The 22,596-nt window shown below is 52.1% G+C and overlaps 10 protein-coding genes across 10 annotated transcripts; 3 read left to right on the forward strand and 7 right to left on the reverse strand.

Moving 5' to 3' along the window:
• Window positions 1-200: 200 nt before the first annotated feature.
• Window positions 201-1,348, reverse strand: BBA_02797 (Serine family amino acid catabolism-related protein, putative; the record flags this gene model as incomplete). Its single annotated transcript, XM_008597894.1, has 2 exons — window positions 201-1,197; window positions 1,272-1,348. The coding sequence occupies 2 exons, from the start codon at window positions 1,346-1,348 to the stop codon at window positions 201-203; spliced, it is 1,074 nt and encodes a 357-aa protein (XP_008596116.1).
• Window positions 1,349-1,820: 472 nt separating this feature from the next.
• On the forward strand, window positions 1,821-2,652 carry BBA_02798 (uncharacterized protein; the record flags this gene model as incomplete). The annotated part of the gene is made up of 3 exons (XM_008597895.1): window positions 1,821-1,949; window positions 2,009-2,520; window positions 2,568-2,652. 3 exons carry the CDS (start codon window positions 1,821-1,823, stop codon window positions 2,650-2,652), a joined length of 726 nt encoding a protein of 241 aa, XP_008596117.1.
• A 367-nt stretch (window positions 2,653-3,019) lies between these two features.
• Window positions 3,020-3,845, reverse strand: BBA_02799 (uncharacterized protein; the record flags this gene model as incomplete). The annotated part of the gene is made up of 3 exons (XM_008597896.1): window positions 3,020-3,348; window positions 3,415-3,524; window positions 3,571-3,845. 3 exons carry the CDS (start codon window positions 3,843-3,845, stop codon window positions 3,020-3,022), a joined length of 714 nt encoding a protein of 237 aa, XP_008596118.1.
• A 736-nt stretch (window positions 3,846-4,581) lies between these two features.
• BBA_02800 (phosphoglycerate mutase family protein, putative) lies at window positions 4,582-5,260 on the reverse strand (the record flags this gene model as incomplete). Its single annotated transcript, XM_008597897.1, has 3 exons — window positions 4,582-4,735; window positions 4,813-4,960; window positions 5,011-5,260. 3 exons carry the CDS (start codon window positions 5,258-5,260, stop codon window positions 4,582-4,584), a joined length of 552 nt encoding a protein of 183 aa, XP_008596119.1.
• Window positions 5,261-7,755: 2,495 nt separating this feature from the next.
• BBA_02801 (glutamine-dependent NAD(+) synthetase synthase) lies at window positions 7,756-10,467 on the forward strand (the record flags this gene model as incomplete). The annotated part of the gene is made up of 11 exons (XM_008597898.1): window positions 7,756-8,318; window positions 8,373-8,511; window positions 8,571-8,653; window positions 8,706-9,328; window positions 9,391-9,452; window positions 9,518-9,626; window positions 9,677-9,694; window positions 9,751-9,905; window positions 9,970-10,125; window positions 10,202-10,271; window positions 10,334-10,467. 11 exons carry the CDS (start codon window positions 7,756-7,758, stop codon window positions 10,465-10,467), a joined length of 2,112 nt encoding a protein of 703 aa, XP_008596120.1.
• A 507-nt stretch (window positions 10,468-10,974) lies between these two features.
• On the reverse strand, window positions 10,975-13,796 carry BBA_02802 (fungal specific transcription factor; the record flags this gene model as incomplete). The annotated part of the gene is made up of 5 exons (XM_008597899.1): window positions 10,975-11,664; window positions 11,717-11,989; window positions 12,041-13,094; window positions 13,146-13,162; window positions 13,500-13,796. The coding sequence occupies 5 exons, from the start codon at window positions 13,794-13,796 to the stop codon at window positions 10,975-10,977; spliced, it is 2,331 nt and encodes a 776-aa protein (XP_008596121.1).
• Window positions 13,797-14,778: 982 nt separating this feature from the next.
• Window positions 14,779-16,139, reverse strand: BBA_02803 (fumarylacetoacetase-like protein; the record flags this gene model as incomplete). Its single annotated transcript, XM_008597900.1, has 2 exons — window positions 14,779-15,122; window positions 15,194-16,139. The coding sequence occupies 2 exons, from the start codon at window positions 16,137-16,139 to the stop codon at window positions 14,779-14,781; spliced, it is 1,290 nt and encodes a 429-aa protein (XP_008596122.1).
• A 1,295-nt stretch (window positions 16,140-17,434) lies between these two features.
• Window positions 17,435-19,111, reverse strand: BBA_02804 (TRAUB domain-containing protein; the record flags this gene model as incomplete). Its single annotated transcript, XM_008597901.1, has 2 exons — window positions 17,435-18,996; window positions 19,051-19,111. The coding sequence occupies 2 exons, from the start codon at window positions 19,109-19,111 to the stop codon at window positions 17,435-17,437; spliced, it is 1,623 nt and encodes a 540-aa protein (XP_008596123.1).
• A 349-nt stretch (window positions 19,112-19,460) lies between these two features.
• BBA_02805 (nucleotide binding protein) lies at window positions 19,461-20,557 on the forward strand (the record flags this gene model as incomplete). Its single annotated transcript, XM_008597902.1, has 5 exons — window positions 19,461-19,523; window positions 19,578-19,704; window positions 19,756-19,875; window positions 19,924-20,148; window positions 20,202-20,557. 5 exons carry the CDS (start codon window positions 19,461-19,463, stop codon window positions 20,555-20,557), a joined length of 891 nt encoding a protein of 296 aa, XP_008596124.1.
• Window positions 20,558-20,891: 334 nt separating this feature from the next.
• BBA_02806 (splicing factor Spf30) lies at window positions 20,892-21,862 on the reverse strand (the record flags this gene model as incomplete). Its single annotated transcript, XM_008597903.1, has 3 exons — window positions 20,892-20,977; window positions 21,041-21,755; window positions 21,812-21,862. 3 exons carry the CDS (start codon window positions 21,860-21,862, stop codon window positions 20,892-20,894), a joined length of 852 nt encoding a protein of 283 aa, XP_008596125.1.
• Between the last annotated feature and the right edge of the window lie 734 nt (window positions 21,863-22,596).

Genomic DNA, 22,596 nt, shown 5'->3' on the forward strand with positions numbered 1-22,596 from the left:
TTGGAGTCTCGGTTTCACTCGGAGCGACTTGCTCTATTTATAGTCCAGCAAATTCCATTATTTGGCTCCTTTTCACATTCTATAAATGATGTCGCGCCTCTATTTGCTCCTTCCAACCTTCTATCAGTGACATTGCGCCTTTTATCCGTTACCCTTCTCACGAAAATCATGATGAATCTAGCCCACCCGGCAGATGCAGTCTATTCCAGTCCAGCCGTGTACTTGTCCATAATCTCATACGACATGTTGCTTCCGCCGCACACCACAATCACCACCGTCGAGTTCTCATTGAAGCCGGGAATGTGGTCTTTGATCTGCCCGTTGTAGATGAGCGCCGGGCACACGCCGCACGCCAGCTCCACCACAAAGTGCTCCTCATCCGCGAACCGCCGACACGCGCGAATGGCTTCGGCGTCGGACAGCACCGCCGTCGACACATTGTCGCGGAGACCGTACTCAAACGCCTGTCTGCAGACGCGGCGCGCGCCTAGGCTCGTCGCCAGACTCGTAATAGCCGGCAGCGTGACCGGCTCCATGCGCTGCACCGCCTGGTGCAGCGAGTCGGCGCCTTCGGTCTCGACGGCCACCACGCGCGTGCGGTGCTGCACGCCAAACTCCTCGACGCCCTGCATGATGCCGGAAAACAAGCCGCCGCCGCCGACGCTGCACACAATGGCGTCAATGTTGGGCGGCGACATCTCCGACAAGCCCTCGGCCGCCGGCGACGTCACCGGGTAGTGGTTGACGACGGTTCCCAGCTGCCGCAGCAGTTCCCGCGTGATGCCCGCGTTGCCGTCCCAGATGCCCTGCGCGTCAAACGGCGGCACGTACACGGGCGCCTCGCCCGCCGCGCGCGCCGCCGGCATCAGCGTGCCCGTCAGATGATCGTCGGCCTCTTGCCACGACGCGCCCACCTGCAGCACGTCGCTCGCGCCCGCCTCGCGCAGCTTGCCAATCATGAATTCCGTCGTCGACAGCGGCACCACCACCGTCGCCAGACACCCGAGCGTCAGCGCGGCGTGCACGCACGCGAGCCCGGCGTTGCCGCCCGACGAGCAGTAAAAGTGCGCAGCAGAGGCCGACGACGCGCCGGGCTGCGCGCGGAGCGCCTTGAGCTGCTCGACCATGAAGTGGCCGATGCCGCGCGACTTGAAGGATCCAGACGGCTGCAGGTTTTCCAGCTTGAGGTAGACATTGCTGCGGGGAGGGGGGGAAAAAGGTCAACGTCTTTGCTCGGGATGGGGGGGATGCGATGCTGTGGCAGCACGTACCAGCCGGCGGCGCGGGATAAGCTGGCCGACTTGACAAGCGGCGTTTCAATGTAGGGAATCTTGATGTCGCGTGCCATTGTGCCTGATGGGGTGCTTTGAGAGACACAAGGAAAAACCAACGACGATGATTTAGAGGGAACGTGAGCCCTGACGAGCCGTTTGAGTTATAGACAGGATTTGACGACTCGGGGTCGCAGTCAAGCAAGTATTATGTATGATAGATGATCACTTAGTGTTTACTAGCTAATTACTAAAAATTCAATCCTTATTAGCCTTATATGAACAGATATGCTAGTAAAGAATACTAACCTGAAGAAGTGCAAGCGCCTAGTATCTAGAGTGGATGCGCTAATTGCCAGTATTTTGTGGTTTTTAATGTTCAACAAGGGCGCACTTTGATGGCCATTCCCTTATGCGCCGCCCTTCACCGCCCTTCACCGCTAAATTAGGTCCCTGTCTCGGCGGGCTCTTACAATTAGCCCCCGCTTCACTCAGGTGCATATATCTCTTAGGGAGCCAGTCACGAATGAGGAGCATCCTGATCTTGCCATGAAGGCCAGCTTGGAGCAAGTCCAAAAAACACTCAATGTTGTACGGATTCTCAACGAGCACGACATACCTTGCTGCTGTGTTGGCGTCTCGGCTCTCAAATTCTACGGCGCCAATCGCATGAGGAGTGTGCGTTGAATGCCCTGCGTCACTGAGACTATCACTGACCTTTGAAATGGAATTTGCAGACCTGGGAGATATGCGTACCTGCCGACCAAGTTACGGCAGCCGAAAATCTCTTTCGATCCGATGATGCATTTTCTGTCCTTCCACCAAAAGGCTTTTGCCCCGGTTCTCGCATAGATACGTATAGTGTGTTCGGGACACGAGAAAGTCACCACGAATTTCTCATTATGCCCGACTACGACGTGCATTTGGACTGCCGTTCGCTCGATATAGTCCACAGCCTTCGTGGGCTACCCTATCCCAGTCTGAAAGCTTTTGCGCAGAGCTGCCTAGACAGGCGCAATCAGCTGGAACTGTGTGATTTGATTGACGGGAGTAATGTATCCGAGGAGTGGGGAGAAGAGAATCTGGATTTAAACGGCGTGCACGATGTTGACTGGGTACGGACCATGCAAGCCAAGAAAGGTAGCTGTCGCCGTTGGTGGCCGACTCGTCCAAAGGAGAAGCGGGCCGTTTGGCAGGACTTTGTGCGAACCAAGGAGCAGAGATTAGACGACTCGCGACCACCGTCAAGGTACATTACACAATATCGTCATATAGGCTCAAAAGACTCGTGGACAGAAATGTCGAATACGTCATGAAAGACAACTCCTGGCAAAGAAAATACGAGCAACACTTCCAATGCGCGTGTATTAACACGACCTAAACAGTAACTATGAAAAGGATAGGTATTTCGCGCTGTCTTTTAGTGGAAGCCGGATTTGACACTTGAATTATCGTGTCATCTCTTGTTCTCCTTGGACTTGACGTTTACTATTCACCCAACGACTCCATGGCTCCATAGAATCGCCCTTTTGTCCCAAAGGCGTAAATGACATGAAGACTGTCACAGGGTCCCCTGTTTGTCCCCAATTAATGCCTTCGCATATAGATCCACAACCGCGCTTATCTTTGTGGGATAATTAGGGATTGTGACTGGGGGCTTTTGTGCTAAACAGTAGCGAAGACAAGGATAGGAAACCTCGTGTCGTCTTTGGGTGGAAGCCGTCTTTGACACTCGTCTTGTTCATGCATCAGCGCTTGTCGCCCTCCAAGCCCAAGTACCTCTTCATCACGTCCACTTCGGCGTCATCCATCTCATTATCATAGTACCAATCAAAAAACGCTTTGCGCTTACTCTCGTCCTCGTCTTGTATCCAGGTGCCAATTTCGGAGTAACGGGCCATCAACCAAACCAAATCTGTGCAGTCCGATTCTTTACGGCGAGTCGCTATAGCATGAAGCTTTTGGCTGACTTGCCATCGCAAAGACACGACCCGCTTCTTGACCACCGTCCCATTCACCAAAGCAGAGACTTCATCGACGTCGTCACGCGTCTCGAGCGTAGGCGTGTGGAGGCGACCTGTCCAAGAATACGCAGCTCGAGTTAGACGTGTCCGAGTACTGTTTAGACTCGGGCGCCACATACCTGCCAAAATGACATCAACGCAGACAACTCGTTGCTCGTCCAAATCCACAAAGATCTTGAACTGGTCACCACCTTCTTCTAGTATGTGTTTATAATAGTATAGGATGATGCTGGGCGAAATTAGGCTAATGTAACCAGTAGACTCGAGCTACTCACCTGCTATACGGCTTGAGTTGTTCCCAAATGCTTGCAGTAGAAGGAGCTCGAACCACAACGTCCAAGTCTTCTGTTCGTCGCTCAGATCCTCGCAATCTCAGGGCCCATCCACCACACCAAGCGTGTGCGTCTCCGAATATATTTTCAATGTATCGCGCAGCCTCGGCTAATTCCTCGTCTGTTGCGTCAAGGGACCGATTTTCGAGCTCTCGTAATTCAAAAGGATTGTCTTTTCCAAAGAATTTCGCTCCTTGGTTGTCTGCTTGATTGGCCATTTTAGTGATTGGCTGGTGCCGAAAGACTTGACGGGCTGGTGCTAAAGAATTTGACGGGCTGGTGGCTGAGGTCTGAATATTAATACGCCTTTATTCTTGATGGCCGAATCATCTTTTTTAACGCAATTGCTACCAATTCTGATGGAGAGTGGATGATGGTGCATTGTGCAAGACGTGGGTGCCCAGCCAGGCAGGTGGCAGGACGCCTCACAGGCTGGCTGTTTGTCGAGCTTGATCAAAGCAACTTGTCGACCAAGCAACGCTACCACTTGGCTCTGTCAACCACTACAGAGAACTTTATTACTGCACCACAAATTGTAGAAAATGCAATAATGACAAAAATGACACTATCACAAACTGCTGGTTACTTTTCTATTCTCTGGCGGAAGTCTTCGCTAATCTAGCATCTAGCCGTCGTATAAGCACCTGCCACGCATCCTGCGTCTGTTGTGTATCGATGCGCAGCCTGGTAAGTTGGTGAAAGCCCAATTGTCCAAAAGTTTCGATGCCCACTGAAACCACCGGGTTCTGCTATAAGGGAAATCAGATGGACGACGAGTTCAACTTCGCACTACATACATGGTGTTATCTCCCGCCAAGAGCAAAGTATAGTTCCGGCCCGTGGTGCATGAGCGCTACAGAGCCGCTGTAGCGCCAGCCAGCATAGACGATGCCAATTTACATGCTTGACAAGCCCGAATTGAAACTTTTATTGATATGTACAATCTATGAATACCTAGATCCCAGGACAGTTTTCGGTCTCAATGTCGTTAATCTTGCTATAAGGGTACTCGTCGACCCAAATGAGGTCGAAATGGTCGCTGGGGTAGTCCTCGACATTACCAGCACCGAGCTTTTCAGCAAGGTCGGTCAGAGCCTTGTGCTCCCAGCTACAAGAACATTAGCCCATTGCCAAGTTTTCGAAACAACTTTGCCCCTTGATTCAGGGAAACTTGTCGCTACTTACCAAATGAGAATGTTGCCGTCACCCTTGTAGTTCTGAACAGCCTTCTTGACGCACTTGGGGTCGTCTCGGTCGCAGTGAGTGTCGACGCTGAGGCCGAGATCCGCAGCAAGAGGCTTGACGGTGTCGAGAGGGCGCTGACGCTTGCCGTCTAAGCCAAACGAAAACTTGTTAGTCTCGATAAAAGCCGGCCCCCGGTACGCGAGGGTGTCCCCCATGAGCGCGTATATCCCTTGTACGTACTGGACTTGGGGGTCTGAGCTAGTATGTAGCCAATGTCGTAGTCAGAGCTGGCACCAAAGACGCTGCGCAAGCACTGGGCACGCTGCAAGCCCTGGGCGCTGAGGCCGTTGCCGTCATCAGCGGGCTTCTCGCCGTGACGGATGAAGTAGACGGTGGGCTTGGCGACGGCAACAGCCGCGGCAAGACCAAGGATAGTGATGAGCTGCATGATGAAATCGGTGCACCTTTGAGATTTGAAATAACAATAATTTTCGTGGATTTACCGAAAAACAACTAGGAGATCATCTTGTCTTATATTTACCAGTCAACCAGTGCTGCTTATTCTCCTTCTTCTCCACCGTCATCTTCACGGCGTGTGAGACGGGGGCTTAGCGGGATGGCACCTGGCCAGCCGGCTAGTCCCTCTGACTAGGCCACACGTGGGACGATCGTCAGGTCCTCAGTGTCTGGTGAGCTTGTATCCGTATTCAGCTCGAACCAAACACTTTTCGCTAATAATGCAGCTTGGCAGCTTCTTTCCCATCGTTTCCCCCGGTTGGCGGTGGTGCCGCCCCAAGATCTGTCTGCCCATCATTCTACGCTGTCTCATATTTGTATACCGATCAGCCCCCAAACTTCGGTGACCCAAGCGGTGCTGGTATGGAGTGGCCCGGTCGAGAAGCTTATTGGTTGTGCTTACGGGAAGAATTTCAAGCCTGTCGTCTTGACAGCTGAATGCCGGCGACTCCGACACGCCGTCTAGGAATCATCTCTGGGATTGGACAAACCCTGGCAACCTAGCTGCCTGGCTCTCGCTTGAGACACAACGTCACCAGCCACATCGGTCTATTTACTTGAAGAAAACAACGAATTCCGGTGTGAACTGGAGATGGCCGCAACAATGAACCTGAACAACAGTACAGTTACCCCTGGATGTCAGCACGACGCCCCCTCAACCTTGGCCGGCAACCGCAGCGTGTTGCGCTAGCAAGCTTGTTTGCAAGTTACAGCCCGCCACTCACAAATTTATTTGCTGCTGCCTCGAGATTTGCTGCAGCATGCGACTGCCAATTAGTGCCGGCATCATGTGGTGTCGTAGTGCTTGAGCATCTACTGTTAATAGCGAGGCTTGATTACAGCTTGCGAGAGCCGGCCTTGTGTCATCTACTGCCTTGTGTGGTCTTGTTCGCAATATATAGGTAGCATCTCCGAGCACTTCATCAAGGCGCGCCTCTCCCTAAACGTAGCCCCTAACCAACCGAGCTGTCACAAGGTGCAAGCTAAATGCTCACACGAGCTCCTTCTCCTTTTGCGCAGTTTCCGAGACCAGCACCTCGGCAAAACCGGCGAAAAGTCAAAGATGGCCCATTGATGCGAGTAAAAAGCACGGCAGTTTTATATGCGAATGACAAGTGCGTCAAGAAGATGGATTTGCTGACGAAAAGACTAATATAGAAGCGCTGCCACCCACACAGATCATTCAAGCTCCAGATCGGCTTCAACACACATAACTAGAAGTAAAACACAGAACATCCCAACGATAGGGTAAAAAGGCTGCCTATCGAAAAGAACAGACAAAGTCAGCAGTCGCAAGATGGCTAACATGTGAGCTCGACTGACTCATTTCGTGTGAGGATGATTCGTGCCGCAAAGCGGGCAGGAATCCTGCGCCGCCGAGATCATGGCTTTGCACTTTTTGCAAGCCACAATCTCGGCATTATCGACGAGAGGAGTGCAGTTTGTATCTTGAATAGCCATGATAATTTTTCTATGAAGCTTGAGTCAAGTAGTTGCCAAGTCGCTTGTTGCTTGCTTGCTTTGCTTGCTATTTCCGTTGTCTCGCCGGCATACGTTGGCACTTTATACTTGAACAATGGTGCCACGAAGTGTCGAGCGTGCTCGAGCAACTTTCCTCTTCCAGTCGGTTGCAGGAGCCTCAGCAACTATTGGATTTCCAAATTACATTTTAATTTTTCGGAAGCCGTATTCCTAGTCTAGCGTCATGCATCAAGTAGCCAGAATGGGTTGGGTAGAGACACGTCGTGCAACACGTAGTTGTATGTGGCACGAAAAGGCACTGTCGTGGTTGTACAAGTAGATCGCAATGGCGTAATATGTAATGTGAAACATTGCTACTTTATATTTCTTGAACAACCACATCTCGATTTGTCCCAGTAGTGACCAAAAAAAAAAAAGAAAAGAAAAGTGGCCAAGATCCAGTGACGTGGCTAGGAACAAGACGAAGACATACCAGAAACACAAAGAAAGCATCGGAGCACAGGAATAGGACAGTAAAAACATTTTTTTCCTCATTTTATTCTCAGTCTACTTGCTGCTTCATCATAGTGTCCTCGGACTCGTGCTACCGCCTCCTCACAATACTGGCATCGTTTGTCGCTAGCCACACGACCGATTTTGGAAGCACTTTACACATACTTGGCAGTTACGATCTCGTTCTGAAGATGGAATCTTTGTAGAAACAAAAAGAAATAAATGGTCATGTAATTTCGGGCTAGAAATGCGCGGCTGTGATTGCGGTGCCGGTCACATGATCGCACAGCATCGCGGCTCTGTTATATGGCAACAGAGGCATAACTAGTCATTTATCCACACTTGAGTCACTTTGCATGCACCCATTACCAACTTTTGGATATTGTACACGACTGTGCACCACAAACCCTTTTTGCATTGATTTCCGAGACTATTGATTTCCCTCTCGCGACCATGGTGCACCTCGTCCGAGTGGCGACTTGTGCTCTGAACCAATGGGCACTGGACTTTGAGAATAATCTGCGCCGCATCAAGCAGAGCATCCACGAGGCCAAAGAGGCTGGTGCTACGCTGCGCGTCGGCCCCGAGCTCGAGATTACGGGCTACGGCTGTCTGGACCATTTTCTCGAGAATGAAGTGTACGAGAATGCCTGGGACTCGCTCGAGTCCATCCTGACTGACGAGTCGCTGCACGGCATTGTCATTGACGTCGGCCTGCCGCTGCTTCACCGCAACTGCCGGTACAATGCGCGCGCCATTGTCCTCGACGGCAAGATTCTCTGCTTCCGCCCAAAGCTGTACCTGGCCAACGATGGCAATTTCCGCGAGATGCGCTTCTTTACGCCGTGGAAAGGCCCGCGACACGTTGAGCAGTACTTTCTGCCGCCCCGGATACAAAAGCTTCAGGGCAGCCGCCAGGTCCCCATTGGCGATGTCGTCTTGTCCACTATTGATACCTGCCTGGCTGCGGAGACTTGCGAGGAACTCTTTACCCCGAATAGTCCGCATATTGAAATGTGTGTGAAGACACAGCGCTCTCAGTCGTTTATCACTTGCTAACCAACTTGTAGGGGACTGAATGGAGTCGAGATCTTTACCAACAGCAGCGGTAGTCACCATTCCTTGCGCAAATTGGATGAGCGCATTGCTCTCATCTCAGAAGCTACGCGCAAGAACGGCGGTGTTTATCTCTACTCCAACCAGCTTGGCGTAGGTCTCTCACCGCAGATATGTCCGTGATATATATGACAAACTGACAATTGATCCAGTGCGACGGTGACAGGTTGTACTATGACGGCTGTGCCATGATATTTGTCAATGGCAAGCTTGTCGGCCAGTCCTCTCAGTTCTCGTGAGCTATGCGCTGACGAAATCTCAAAAAGGCCTAGGCTGACTTACTATAGCTTAAACGAAGTCGAGGTCATTGTTGCCACAGTAGACCTTGAGGAAGTCAGAGCGGCGCGCTTTGCTCCGTCACGAGGCCAACAAGCGGTCCAATCCCACGAGTATCAGCGCATTGAAGTCGACTTTTCCCTGACCAATGACTCTGACTCTCTAGACGCACCCACTCCTTCCCGACCTCCTCGCTACCATCTTCCCGAGGAAGAAATTGCGCTGGGCCCTGCCTGCTGGCTGTGGGATTACCTGCGCCGATCCGGCGCGGCAGGCTTCCAAATCGCGCTGAGTGGCGGCATTGACAGCTGCGCGACGGCCACGATTGTCTACTCCATGTGCAGAATCGCTGTTGCCGCTGCCAAGCAAGGCAACAAGCAAGTCATTGACGACATGAAGCGGATTGCAAAGTATACGGATGGGCTCCCGGACACGCCGGAGGCGCTTTGCAACCAGCTTCTGCACACGGTGTACCTTGGCATGGAGGTTCAGAGTAGCAAGGAGACGCGGCAGAGAGCCAAGGACTTGTCTGCGCGCATCGGAGCATATCACCAGGATGTGAATATTGATGGCATGTTTCACTCAGCCAAGGACATCTTGACCCAGGCCACTGGGTTCACTCCCAAGTTCAAAGGTGAGCAGCGGTCCGAGAAGCAAAATCTCCTAGACTTTCTGTCACTAACACGTCTGTACCAGTCCATGGAGGATCATGGACCCAAAATTTGGCCCTTCAGAATATTCAAGCTAGGTCGCGAATGGTGCGTTCAATTTGCATCCTCATGCTTCCTCGCTATTCATGCCTTACTTACTCTGTTACTTACAGGTCCTTACTTACCTCTTTGCCCAACAAAATTGCGAGGTAAGAGAGAGGCCAGGTGGCGGTGGACTCCTGGTCCTGGGCAGCTCCAACGTCGACGAATGCCTACGTGGATGTAAGTGACGACTTGCGCGTCTGAGTGAAACTATATTAACATTCTTACAGACTTGACAAAATATGACTGTATGCGGCTCATCTTGTCATTTTCGCAAAAGGAATATCAACTAACTTTGGCTTAGGCTCCTCTGCCGATTTGAACCCCATCGGCTCTATCAGTAAAGTTGATCTCATCAGCTTCATAACATGGGCCGCAAAGAACTTTGACATGCCAGTGCTTGAAGAATTCGTCACTGCCGTCCCTACAGCGGAGCTCGAGCCCATCACAGCAGATTATGTAAAGCTTCTCTTTATTTTATTTTTGTGCGAGTTTGAACAGTCCCTAACGAGAAGCAATGTAGGTGCAATCCGACGAGGCAGACATGGGCTTCACGTACAAGGAGCTATCGAAATTCGGCGTCTTGCGCAAGGTTCACAAGCTTGGCCCGTACGGCTGCTTCCTCCGCCTGCTGAGCGAGTGGAAGGATGAGAAGACGCCCCGCGAGATTGCGGAAAAGGTGAACCCCCCCCCAAACCCCCGTCATCTCGCAGGAAGAATCCAATCAGCTTTGCTAACACCCATCATCACCCCAGACGCTCAACTTTTACAAATTTTTCCAGCAGAACAGACACAAGCAAGTAGTAGCAACACCTGCGTATCACGGTAGGGCCTCACTCTCTTTTGTAGACCTCTCGAATAGACATTTTGGCTGATAATATTGGCAGCTGAATCGTACAGCCCGGACGACCATCGCTTCGATCTCCGTCCTTTTGTTTACCCACCCGTGTTTCAGAGCTGGTCATTCAACAAAATTTACGCCAGAGTGGAAGCATTGGAAAAGAAGGCCAAGCAGACGTGATTAAACCAAAAAAGGGATACAATGCAGGTAGGTGTGTTACGCACATAGATCTAGGAACGGAATAGTATTCCCCGGTACATGACTGTCTTGACTCTTGTACAATGCTCGGCGGAATCGTTCCGCCTTGATCACAGACATATATCCACCCCATGTGAGAGAACAACATACACTTTGGATTCATCATTTGCACCATCATTTGCGCAAAAACATGTTTGTGATGTGACGACCCACAGCCACCACAATGTCAAGTCACTACATGAAAGTGGCACACCAACAGTTGGCATGGACGCAGATGCCCAGTCGCGACTAGCCAGTATCAGGTCCGAGGCCGCCGGCTCGAGAAAATAATTGGCAAAATAAAAAAGAAAGAAAAGATTCGCTGTATTGCTACATTATTTTGCAAGACATGGCTAATACAAGGGGGCTTTCTGAAGCCAATATACAATTCATTACATCTCACACCGACTTTGCACCAAACAAGAGTGCCGAGTCTCAACATGGCCCACGTCAAAACATTTGTCTCATGGTGGTAAAGAACTGCGTTTGCGCCAGAGCTCTTGCCTGATCCGGCGTTTGAATGTCGTTTGGGTCCAGCCGAATATTGTTGAACCCGTTGTGGCTCACAAAGGATTCGTAAATGTGGCAGAGTTGGCTCGACAGCCTGGCGCCGTTTTGCTCCAGGTCAGAAGGGTCGGGTATGCCTCCCGGCGCCATGGTCATGCCCCCGCCGGGACCGCCATAGGCGTACTGAGGAGTCGCGGCAGTGTCCATGCGCCCGCCTCTGGCAAGACCAATCATGCCCAGCGCGGCGTTGGAATGGGCGTCGTTGTTCTGCTTGGGGGCGAGATGTTGAAGGTAGTCGCGGAGCGACCAGACTATGCGCCACAGACGCTTGGAAATGTGGCTCTGCGGCGACAAATCTTCTATCAGACTCAGCCCAGTGTAAAAGTCTTCTCTGCAAATAGAAGAAAACTGCACAGGTGCTTGAGTCGACGCCAAAAACATGATTGCCAGCGCCGAAACTAGAAATTGGCTGTAAAAGGCTTGGGATCTTCGAATCATGTCCGTATGGCTGTTCACTTGATGTAGGTACGCGACCGTGTCTTTGGCCACATCGACACATACTTGAGCGAGATGCGGTGCGCCCATGATGGAGTTGGTTGTGTGCAGAATTGGTGCGTGCAGCCAGTTACGTATCTGGATTTTCAATTAGTAAGAGCGGCATCAAGTCTGCTATTCCAGTACTCACTTGGTTTTTGCGGAGATAGGTCCAGACTCTGAGTCGTTGCAAATTATACGACGACGTCGAGTTTATGTGACCCTCCTCATGCCAGTCCCTGATTTGCACTTCAGGCGGCACGCGTGCATACCAAGCAATAATCTCGGCATCAAGCCTCTCGATTTCCTGCACCCAAGGCTTCTCATTATCGAGAAATGAGGTCCGGCGCTGCTCGACGAGGGTCCAGACTTTGGCGCCGAGCTTGGAATATGATATCATGGAAACAAGATAGGGGTGTTCTGTCTGCGACCAGCGTTAGTAGTGGGCCAAGTTATTGGGACGGTAGCATCATACCGGATATTCCAACTTGGGGTCAATATCCGCATCTTGAATTACATAGGGCAGTCCAGTGTTGAAAGCCCAACGGCGGTCTAGTACGTAGGCAGACCAGAAGCTGTTGAGAGCTAGTCGGCGCTCAACCGGGTCCTCAATAGACTGGTGGACCTGGGATCGATGTAAACCGAGTTCCAGACACAGTCGGCATACCTGCCCAATGATGCGCCATGCCAAGCCCTCGGCATCGGTCAGGAACCGATAGCCCGCAAATATACATAGCAGAGGCAGAGTGGAAATGTATGCATCGTCGGTCAGTAGCTTGCGATTCAGAACCGACTCCATGCTGTCAAAAAGCTTCTGGGCCTTTATACTAGGGCCGTTCTCCTCAACCACGAGCGCACAACACATGACCATCTTGAGCTCGAGTGTCTTGTCGTCGGTAAAAAGTTGGGCAGCGGGCTGTTGGCGCAGGGAACCAAACTGCGTGGCAATATGCCGCGCATGCTCTGTGACGCTTCCCATGTTGAGAACTGGGTACATGATGCCAATCTCGTCGTCATGAACTTGGCAGAGACGAAGCATCTCATCCTTGCTGTAGTCTAGGATAGGGTCGACTCCAACAATGAGCGGCTGGAGCTGTGGTTCTGATTGATTGGCCGTGTCCAGGTCTGGGTATGTAATTCCTGTATTATTCTGGGCGATGCCAATCATGTGCGAACTGCTGGTGGACCCTCGGTAGACGCCTGGAGTCCTGGCTTGGCCGATACTGGGCTGGCCCGAGAGGGAGCTCTGGGCTGGTGAAGGGGCAATCATTCCTTGCGCCATGATGGAGGCTGACGCCATCTGGGAGCGGTCTCCCATGGTTGGCTGCATGGCCTGGACAGTCTGTTTGAGAGCGACGACTTCATCTTGCAGGGCGCTGAGGTGAGAGGTGACGAGTTTGTACTCTTCCGAATCTTTGAAGGTGTTTGCGCAGCAGTTTGGCGTATAAAGGCAATTCAGCCCCATGTTGCCGCAGCGCTTACATGGTGTTTCGCCATTGCACTTGATTTTGCGTCTCTTGCATTCATTACTATCAGGGGGTCAGAGTGTTGGCGAAAAGGTGAAAGAGGAACAGACGTACCATGCAATGGAAATGTACTGAAGCGAGAAAAGAAAAATAACAAGACACCCCGGTTAGCGGAAAGGACAAAAATAAAAACCAACAATACCGGGTGACACGGGTGACAGATCAAGAGACAAAGTCTGACGGTAGATGATCGTGCCGGACGGAACATTCGCTTCCCTTCCGCCACATCCCATCCGACATGCGGCTCCCCGCCTTGGTGTTTGCCAGGCAGGCGTGACTGTGACGAGCGGGCAGAACCTTGGCGCGCACACACACCCGCCAGAAGTGGGTGATACTGGCTGCGCACGTCTCGACGACGAAAAGGAGAAGAGAAAGAATGGAAAGAGGAAGAGAGAAAGAAAGACTCACCCGATTTCGCTTGCTGCGCGTTTGCTTGGCCGAGCTCAAGCCATCATCGGTCGATTTCCTCTTGTTGGCTGCTGGGTCGCCGCCATGCGTCGCGGAATTGCCTCCGAAGGACGCGGAACCAGGACTGTCATGGTCGTGGTCCTGCTGCTGGTGCTGCTGGTGCTGGAGCTGGTGCTGGTGCTGGTGCTGCGGCCCAGGCCTGGGTGTTTCGTAGGTGACGCTGGGCGAGTTGCTCAGTGGAACTTGAGCCTGCGAGAGAAAGCGCAAATCGGAAGCCTGCGTCTCGATCTGCTCCATGGTAACGATCCCATTGAAGGGAAGAGAAATGGGAGAGCGCGCTAGAGGAGAAAATCGCTTCGCTGGGTGGTTCTTGGCTTTTCCTTTTTTTCTTTTTTATTTAGGCTCTCTGCAAGTCTTGGCCAGAGCAGAAAGAGAAAAGGGAGGGTCAAGAAAAGAATACAAATAAAATAAAATAAAAAAGACAAAGGGCGACGACAGAGAGACTGCCTGGGCACAGGTCGCCGCACCGCTTTCGCACCCTCCCTTTGGCCCCCAGAGCCCGCTCCCGGGACAATTCGCCACACGTGACCGGAATCGCGGGTGAGCTTTTGGACTCTTTTTTTTTTATTTTGACTTTGGAGCCTGGTGCAAAGCCAGCATTACGTACGACCAGAGGCAGTGAGTGAGCTGCGAAGCAAAAGAACTTTCAGCATCGTATCCCGGTATCACCGTTCGAGCCATTATTGTTTACTGCCTTGTCTCAAGCAGCGGCCACAGAGCGGCCCAAGTAGCGGAAGCCTTGCGCCACTGTGAGGCGTGGGACTGAGACAGGATTCGGAAAGCATCCATTCATCCGAATGGTTTTGATACTCTCATCTGCGCCATCCGAAAACGCTGTTGTCTCTCGTCTCGTCTCCGTGATCCATGTCACATATGCAGCCGGGGCCGTGGTGGCATTATCAAGTTTCCAACCATCCGCGCGGCTGACTCCATTACCGTCAGCTCAAATTTATTACACTCCCGTGACTCTCCACTGTAGCTCTCCTTTACAGGGCTCTCCCCGCTGTGGGGTGCGCCTCCTCGTGTTGGTGGTGTTGGTGCGCGCGGACCTTTTTTTTGCTACCAGACAAGGCATGCCATGGGCCAGGGCCGAATATTTCACATTCATTGGTTGACTTGATTTGCATTTCTTTTTTGCATCTTCTACCAGTTATTCACTCATCCTTCCATTTTTCAGCAAAAGCTCTATTTTTAATAAACCCCCCCAGTCTATTGACATCTACAGCGCCTTGGCCGGCAGGATGCTGCCCTCGCAGTCGCCAAAGCCCACGCGCACGCCATCCTTTTCGCAGTAACCGTACATGACCACGCTGTCGCCGTCCTCGAGGAACCGGCGCACCTTGCCCTGCCCGATCTCAAAGTCCTGCTTGCCACCCTCAGTCATCTCCAGCAAGCTACCGCGCTCTTTTAGCTCCGTGCCGCTGATGGTGCCAGAGCCCAAAAAGTCGCCTGCCCGCAAGTTGCAGCCGCCGTACGTGTGGTGCGCAACCATCTGCGGGAACGACCACAACAGGTTCTTGGCACTGGTCTCGGAGATGATGTTTCCGTCAGTCTTTCCGTCAGCTGTACAGGGGTCTAGTTAGCCAAATTTATGCCGCCATGATATTTTGGTCCCTTTTTCCACGCCGGCTTACTGTTGATGGTAATCTGCAGCTTGATGTCATAGACATTCTTCTTCTGCGACTCCTGCAGGTACGGCTGAATCTTGGTCTTGTTCTCCAGCGCCTCGGCACGGAAAGGCTCCAGCGCGTCGCCAGTCACGATCCAGGGGCTGATGGTGGTGCCAAAGTTCTTGCCGTTGAAGGGCCCCAGAGGAACGTACTCCCACGCCTGGATATCACGCGCACTCCAGTCGTTGAGCAGCACGTAGCCGAAAATGTACTCGTCAGCCTCGTTGACGTCGACGGCGTCGCCCATCTTGGTGGATCTGCTGATGAAGCAGCCGAGCTCGAGCTCGTAGTCGAGGCGCTTGCAGGCGCTGGTGATGGGCTCTTTCACGGGCGCCGTCGGGTTGGTCAGAATCTGGCCGCGCGGTCGCTGGATCGGCGTGCCCGAGACGACTATGCTGGACGACCGGCCGTGGTAGCCCACCGGGATGTGCGTGTAGTTGGGCTGCAGCGCATTGTCCGGCCCGCGAAAGAGCACGCCGACCTTGAAGGCGTGGTTGTAGCCGGCGTAAAAGTCCGTGTAGTCGCCAATCTGCATCGGGAGGTGCATCTTGGCCTGGCTGGCGGGCACCAGCACCTTTTGCTTCAGCGCATCGTTGCTCTTGAGCAGCGCGTCGCCGCCCTCGCCGAGAATCGCCTGCAGCTCCGCGCGGACTTCCCTGTGGGCGGCCCGGCCCGACTCCGCAAACGCGTTGAGCGTCGGCTGCGCAAAGCTTGCCGCCGCTCCCTGAATGGTCTTGAGCTTGGCGGCGGCCGGGTCGCTGGAGAGGGCCTTGAGGTCGACGATGCTGTCGCCGATTCTGACGCCGGGGCGGGGCGCGTCGGAGCCGGTAGAGAAGATGCCAAACGGCAGGTTGTGGATGGTGAAGTCGCCCTTGGCGTCGGCGGGCACCCAAGACGTGGTAGCAGTCATTGTGATGTTGCGTGTGAATAATCTGAGAGATGAAGAACCGACAAGAGTGCGAAATTGATGAAAGGATTTAAACATGTCCAGTCTTTTTTTTTTGCTGCGGCTTAAAAATGGGAAAAAGGAACTGGAAGCGGAACGATGCCAGATGCCCCTCCTCCACACGCAGTTTGTTAGAGCTCAAGGCCGGCCACCCCCATTTGGCCATACCGATAGATGTACCCACTGCGGTGACGGCCCCGCGCCGCCCTCTAAGCCGAGCCACTCAAGTACCCTTGCTCAAGTTTAAGGCCCTTGAAGTAGACCTGTAATTTGGCTTCTGTGGTTTCTTCTGATACAGAGCAATAAAGAGATACACCATCTTTCCATTGAGCTGGTTTAGATCTTTGTCTACTCCGTACCAGGGGAACTTTATTAAAGCGGCCGTAAGCGGCAGCTTGCGCCTTAGGCTTACAGCACTGCTGGTGAGGAGAGTTTTTAGCATCGCCCGCGCTGATACATCAATGCCGAGAAACGACGGTGAAGCGCGACGATATTTATGATGATGGGGTGAAGTAAAAGAACACATGGGAGTGCGGAGATTACCATACAAGTCTTATACTTGTGACAGTTTCCCAAAGTTTCGTGGCGGCTGGGCGCTTAAAGCTGCGACGGCTTACATTAGAAAGCGCAGCACCACAGAACATGTTGACAATGGGGGATATTCCCTGCCAAACCGCTTATAGCAGAGACAGATTCTCTGTAGGGAAAAAGGCAAATTCGAGTCGCGAAAGCGTGAGAGAGCATAATCGGGTCTTGAAAATGCGCGGTGACCGCGAGCGTCCCATTGCAATGTAATTACTAATAGCAGATGCAATGTAAATCGCATTCCCAGGGAGCCAAAACCTACACTTAATGCAACCCCGCGGCTGCATGGCCAAAAGGGGGTATCTGACGTTGCCGTTGTAGCGGGGTTTGTTCTCGACGGAATGCTCCCGCACCCCGCCCCAGGACCGACGAAAGCCGCCCACTGAATCCAGGAACCATGCCCCACAAATTTCCGCATCATACCGTCAACGCTGCGACCAGCACTGCATTCTGCGGAAGCACGTCACTCTCAGCGGAACATCGGATTCCTTGAACAAATGTTTACAATGTTTATGTCTTTTCTTTCTATTCCAAGTATTCCGACACCTCAATGCAAAAAAAGAAAGAAATGTACATCTACCGATGTGTCCCGATAACCCCGAGAATTTTGCTACATGTTCCGAAAATGAAATTGGTCAATCGCTGCGCCTGTAGCCCGCCATCTAGGCATCGCGTTACGCAAACAACTTAAAGTTGGCGTCCGCAACGTCAACCATGTCCTCGTCCTCGTCCGCCTCGTCCTCATTGAGCTCCAGCTTGCGCCCAAAGAGCGTGCTGAAGAGACGATCAATCGCGCTCTGCTCCCACTGCCGCCGGTCCTCGGGCGCCATGAAATTCTGCAACTTCTCGTGGACGGTGAAGCGCATCTTACGGCCCTTGCTGGCTTTTCGGTCTACGACCTTGCGCGTCCTGTTCTCGCGCGTCGCCGTCAAGACGACCGACGGCACTGCGCTCGTCTGGTTGGACGACGAGTCCACTGTGCGCTGCTCCACTAGCTCCTTGAGCAGCAGCTGGTAAAAGTCGGCGTCGTCAAAGATGGTCTTGTCCTCGGCCATCTTCTTGGCGTGCTGCGCGGGGGCGCACGAGCGCGGCACGCGTGTGCGCTTCGCTAGACGCTTCTCTGGATCGTTGAGCTGGTCTTGAAGGGAGTCGACGAGCGTCTTGTTTCGCGAGCCGAAAGCCTTGGGTGCTGTCACGTTGACGCTTTGCACTTTGCGGGACCATTTCTCCAGACATTTTTCGCGAAACTTGAGTGCGCACCTATCCTCCTCTTGTAATTGTTCCCAGATTTCGGCACTCGTTGATGACGCCTCATAGTCGCGCTTTCTCTTGGTTCCTGACACGACTGGCGCGCCACAATTTTCTCGCAGGCTGCTGATCGTATTTAGTAGACTGAGAGCAGTAGCTTCGGCTGTGTCGTAGGATTCGGCGGTTCCTTCCTCTTCTTGCTCTTCCTCCAATGCGCTAAATGTGTTGGCTGCCACGAGCGCTTTTTGTAAGCGGATGCGTAGATTCAGTAAACCATCGTAAAGTTTCCGTTGTTTTTGAATTGCTGCGCCTTTCTCGATGTCGGCGTTTGGTGATCGGTCGCTCATGCCTGGTTTGGCTTTCGAAGCTTTGTCGTCCTTCTCGTCCTCTTCATCCCCATCATCATCATCTTCTTCTTCTTCATCTTCTTCATCATCATCGTCGTCCTCCTCGTCTTCATCCTCTCCCTCATCACTTTCCTCAGCCTCGCCATCTATTAAGGCCTCCAATCCGTCGTCGATGTCCTCGTCTTCGTCGTCATCCTCTTCGAGGTCGAGATCAGTACCCTCCTCGTCAGAGTCTGACATGTAGTCTGCGGCGGTGGCACGGTTACTCCTGGGCTTTCTTGGATTGGAGCTACCGCGAAAGACAAATTTGCTGAGCTTCTCGTTGTCCGATTCGCCGAGCGCATCATCGCTGCTTATTTCTGAATCGCTAGCCTCCGCTGTATCGGCCTCGAGATCCGCTGTTTCGGGGTCGTCGTATTCCTCATCATCATCTTCACCTTCATCCTCCTCGTCCGAGCTCTGCTGTTCTAGCGCATTGCGGCTCACTTTTGAGCCTCTGTATTGCGGTCCGAGAGAGTTTTCTCCTTTTTGGCGTAGTTTGCTCTTTCCGACATCGACATAGTGCTCTGTGCCAGCATTTTCGTTGTCGCTGCTATCGTCACTATCGCTGGCTGCTACATGCTCGGCCTCTGGGTCATGATCTGCTCAAAGTTAGATCTGCAGTTGAAATTTTCCCAGAAGAAAAGCTCTAATACCTTTTTCAATATGCTCGTCGAATTTTTCGAACAACTTTGCACGCCTCGTCGGCTTACCCATCTCTGCGGACTTTGCGATCAATTTCAAGATGAAAGCTTGGTCCTGGTTCGCCCCACGCTTGGAATTTTCTGCCCAGACGCTTCAACTTTTAGGCGGTCAGCGCTGGCAAAATAGCAGCGCTGCTGTTAGTGGCCTCTCAGGTGGCCCTTCAGCGCGCGACTCTGTGAACGGTCCATAGCTCATTTCATTTCGCATTATTGATTGTCGTTGACAAGTTCATGGTATTCTACTTGCAGGAGCCGCGTCGAATTTCAGTGGCTCAGAGCTCACTTTGGCAGAAAATTTTCACAATTCAAGCAAGGAAAAAAAATAACGTATACGTAGACTATATCAGCGTCCTTTTGCCACCATGAGGCCAACAGCAAGCCGTCTGTTTCGTGCGGTCGGCGCCTTGGCCCATGAGAATCCTTTGGTGGGCGAAAATATCTTCTTCTTTTATTGCAGATTGGTTTTCTTACATTCATAGGGTTTGCCACGAGCCGGGACACCTCCACACTGGCCGAAGAAGCCGCAGAAGCGCAAGATTACAGGAGTGGACAAGGTCATTGCTGTGTCTTCTGCAAAGGGAGGTGTCGGAAAGAGCACAGTAGCAGGTAAAGACCAAGCTCTTGGAACCTCATCACTCCATCCGTTAACAATCGTAGCCAATTTGTCGTTGGCATTTGCAAAACTGGGATTCAGAGCTGGTATCTTGGATGCAGACATTTTTGGGCCGTCAATCCCGACATTATTCGACTTATCTGGCGAACCCAGGCTCTCTAAAAGTGCGCGCAGAGCATTCATTGGCCAAGATACATTGCTTACAATTTTAGATAATCAGCTTGTTCCCTTGACAAACTATGGTGTCAAAACCATGTCAATGGGCTATCTTGTCGGAGAATCAGCGCCCGTTGTGTGGCGCGGGCCTATGGTCATGAAAGCAATACAACAGCTCCTGCACGAAGTCGAATGGGGTGGCTTGGATGTGCTCGTTCTGGATTTGCCGCCTGGAACAGGTGACACACAACTTACAATAACACAGCAGGTCATACTTGATGGTGAACTTTTCCAGGCACTCCACTCGAGGCATGTATGCTAATGTCGGGCACAGGTTCCGTCATTGTTACAACACCACATACTCTAGCTACAAAAGATGCCGTCAAAGGTATTAATATGTTCAAGACTGTCAACGTGGACATTCTTGGGCTTGTACAAAACATGTCACTATTCACATGCCCGCATTGCAATGAGGGGACGCACGTATTTGGATCGAATGAGAGGGTCGAAAAGATGTGTTCCGAGCACAGCATCGAGTTTCTCGGCGACATACCGCTACACCCCAGTATAGGAGACGATGCAGAGAAAGGCAAGCCGACAGTGGTCGCGGAACCAGAGAGCGAACGAGCTGCCGCCTTCTTGAACATTGCCAAAAGCATTGTGCCGAAAATCGAGATGCAGGAGCGTTAAACAGTGACTGGTGTTTCAAATTGGCAGGGCAGGCAGGCTATGTACTATCATGTAAAATATGTACCTTGGGTTTGTTCCCAAGAATATGGTCAGGCGTATTAAGGGCGTTCATATCCAGTAACTCACTCAAAACCTCCACATACTCGTGAGGAAGTAGTCTGAAAGATGAGCCAGAATGGCAGTTAGCCTCCGCAGTAATAGAACAGGGAGCCTGGTTACCGTGACAACAAAAGTTCGCTGCATAAAGCATCATTCGAGAGTCCTTCCCATTCCGAAACGCCGAAACATGCTCATCGTCGAAAAAGAAGATTGTTTTGCTGCGAGCACCAGATCATTAGTCTAAATCCTCGTTCACTTGATAGACGTGGCGATTTCGGCTTGGATCTTTGCGCATTGCTTGGCCAGATCCAGTGAAGCCAACTAGAGGATAACAAAGTCAGTATTATTTGACACAGAACGAGAACGAAAGTCATTGAAACGCACCTCTACCATGGATACCATCTGGCGTCCGGAACATGCTATCCTTCTTCTGCGTCTTTGCAAATTTCGATTTGGAGTTGAAATCCTGCCATTTATTCTTTCCGGCTTCAAGTTCCTTCTTCGCCTTGATTTTCTTGGGCTTCGGCGGTTTGGCTTCTGCATCGCCATCTTTGTGGGCATTGGGGTATGTAGTCGCGCCCGCAGAGGAGACCAGGCCAGGTGGTGTTGGCCCGGCCGAGGCCGAAGCCGAAGCCGTGGGCGGCGGAGGTGGCGCTTCGGCCTTTCTCTTATTCGAGACAGGTCTGATGTCACGCGAACGCAATGTTTCCGTGTAGTCGTAGCTCTTGAACTTGACGACGTAGACGGGGCTTGCGGCGGATCCGGTAATCGAAGTAATCTTGGCTGGATAAAAGCCCTTGTCGCCCGATACCCACTTGGCCATGACGGTATCGTTGACTTGGTAGGTCACAGGTGTGTCGTCCTTGTCCTCGGGCGGCGGGGGCGCAGTCTTTTTGAAGGCGGGGTGGTTTTCACGCGACCATTTTTCGGGTTCGGTTTGGGGCGAGGGTTGCTTGGAGGTTGGCTTGGGGGCCTGTTTCGGCTTTAGTTCTGAAATGTTCTCGTTGAGAAGATTGACAAAGTCCTTCAACTCTTGTTCAAGCGCTTTGAGTTCAGCATTATCGGGGTCATCGCGTAGCTGCGCAAGGACAAGGTCAAGCTAAAAGAATGGTTAGCCAGGTAGTCAAGGCAGTGGTGGTTTTTTTGGCAACGCACCTGTTCTTGGTACAGCTCCCTCTCAGTCTCCATCTCGGCTAGACCAGACATCTTATCTTTGCAGACGATGAAATTTACAGATGATTGGTGGAAGCGCGACGATTCAAAGATTGCAAGATGGGACGGTAGTAGGTGATGATGCAAGACGGGACGGTAGTAGGTGATGATGATGCACGACGCTGCAAGATGGGCGACCGAAAACCATCTTGCGGCCAAAGTGGGGCACGTGATAAGTGTTGCTGTAAGTCGGTGTGGTTCGAGAACGATGGTTTGTCTCGGGCTGTGCTTGATAGACTGCCACCCATCTGTGCTTTTTCCTTTTTTTTATTCCTCTTAGCATTGCAAATATGGGTGTTCGTGAAAACAGTTTGAAGTCAAGCGCAAGTTGCTGGGGAGCAGTCAAGCAGCCCTTGAATCGGTCCCAAGCAAAAGGTTGTCGTACTTGGAAACGATAATCATATTACACAGCATCGTCACGGGTTATTTTGTGCAACTTTGAGCGACCTAGATGGCCACTCATTTGTCGTATTCCATGAGGTCGTCAGATATTCAAGATATCAAGGCGCCCATTGTCTACGACGGCGCCATCAGTGATCACCAACCAGGCCAGGCCTTGTCGTGGCCCCGCCTAACCAGACCTCGTTAGCCCTTTCCAGACCCGGACTTCACCTGGGCCTCACTCAACTCTGCTCACTGCCTTGCACCTCGTCAATTCACCATCCTCATCGACAATCGCAAGACGCAACATCGCTCAGCCGCGACGCATCGATTATCTGGAGAGCCGT

This window comes from Beauveria bassiana (genome assembly GCF_000280675.1).
Source record: "Beauveria bassiana ARSEF 2860 unplaced genomic scaffold BBA_S00006, whole genome shotgun sequence".
Classification (NCBI taxonomy): Eukaryota; Fungi; Ascomycota; class Sordariomycetes; order Hypocreales; family Cordycipitaceae; genus Beauveria; species Beauveria bassiana.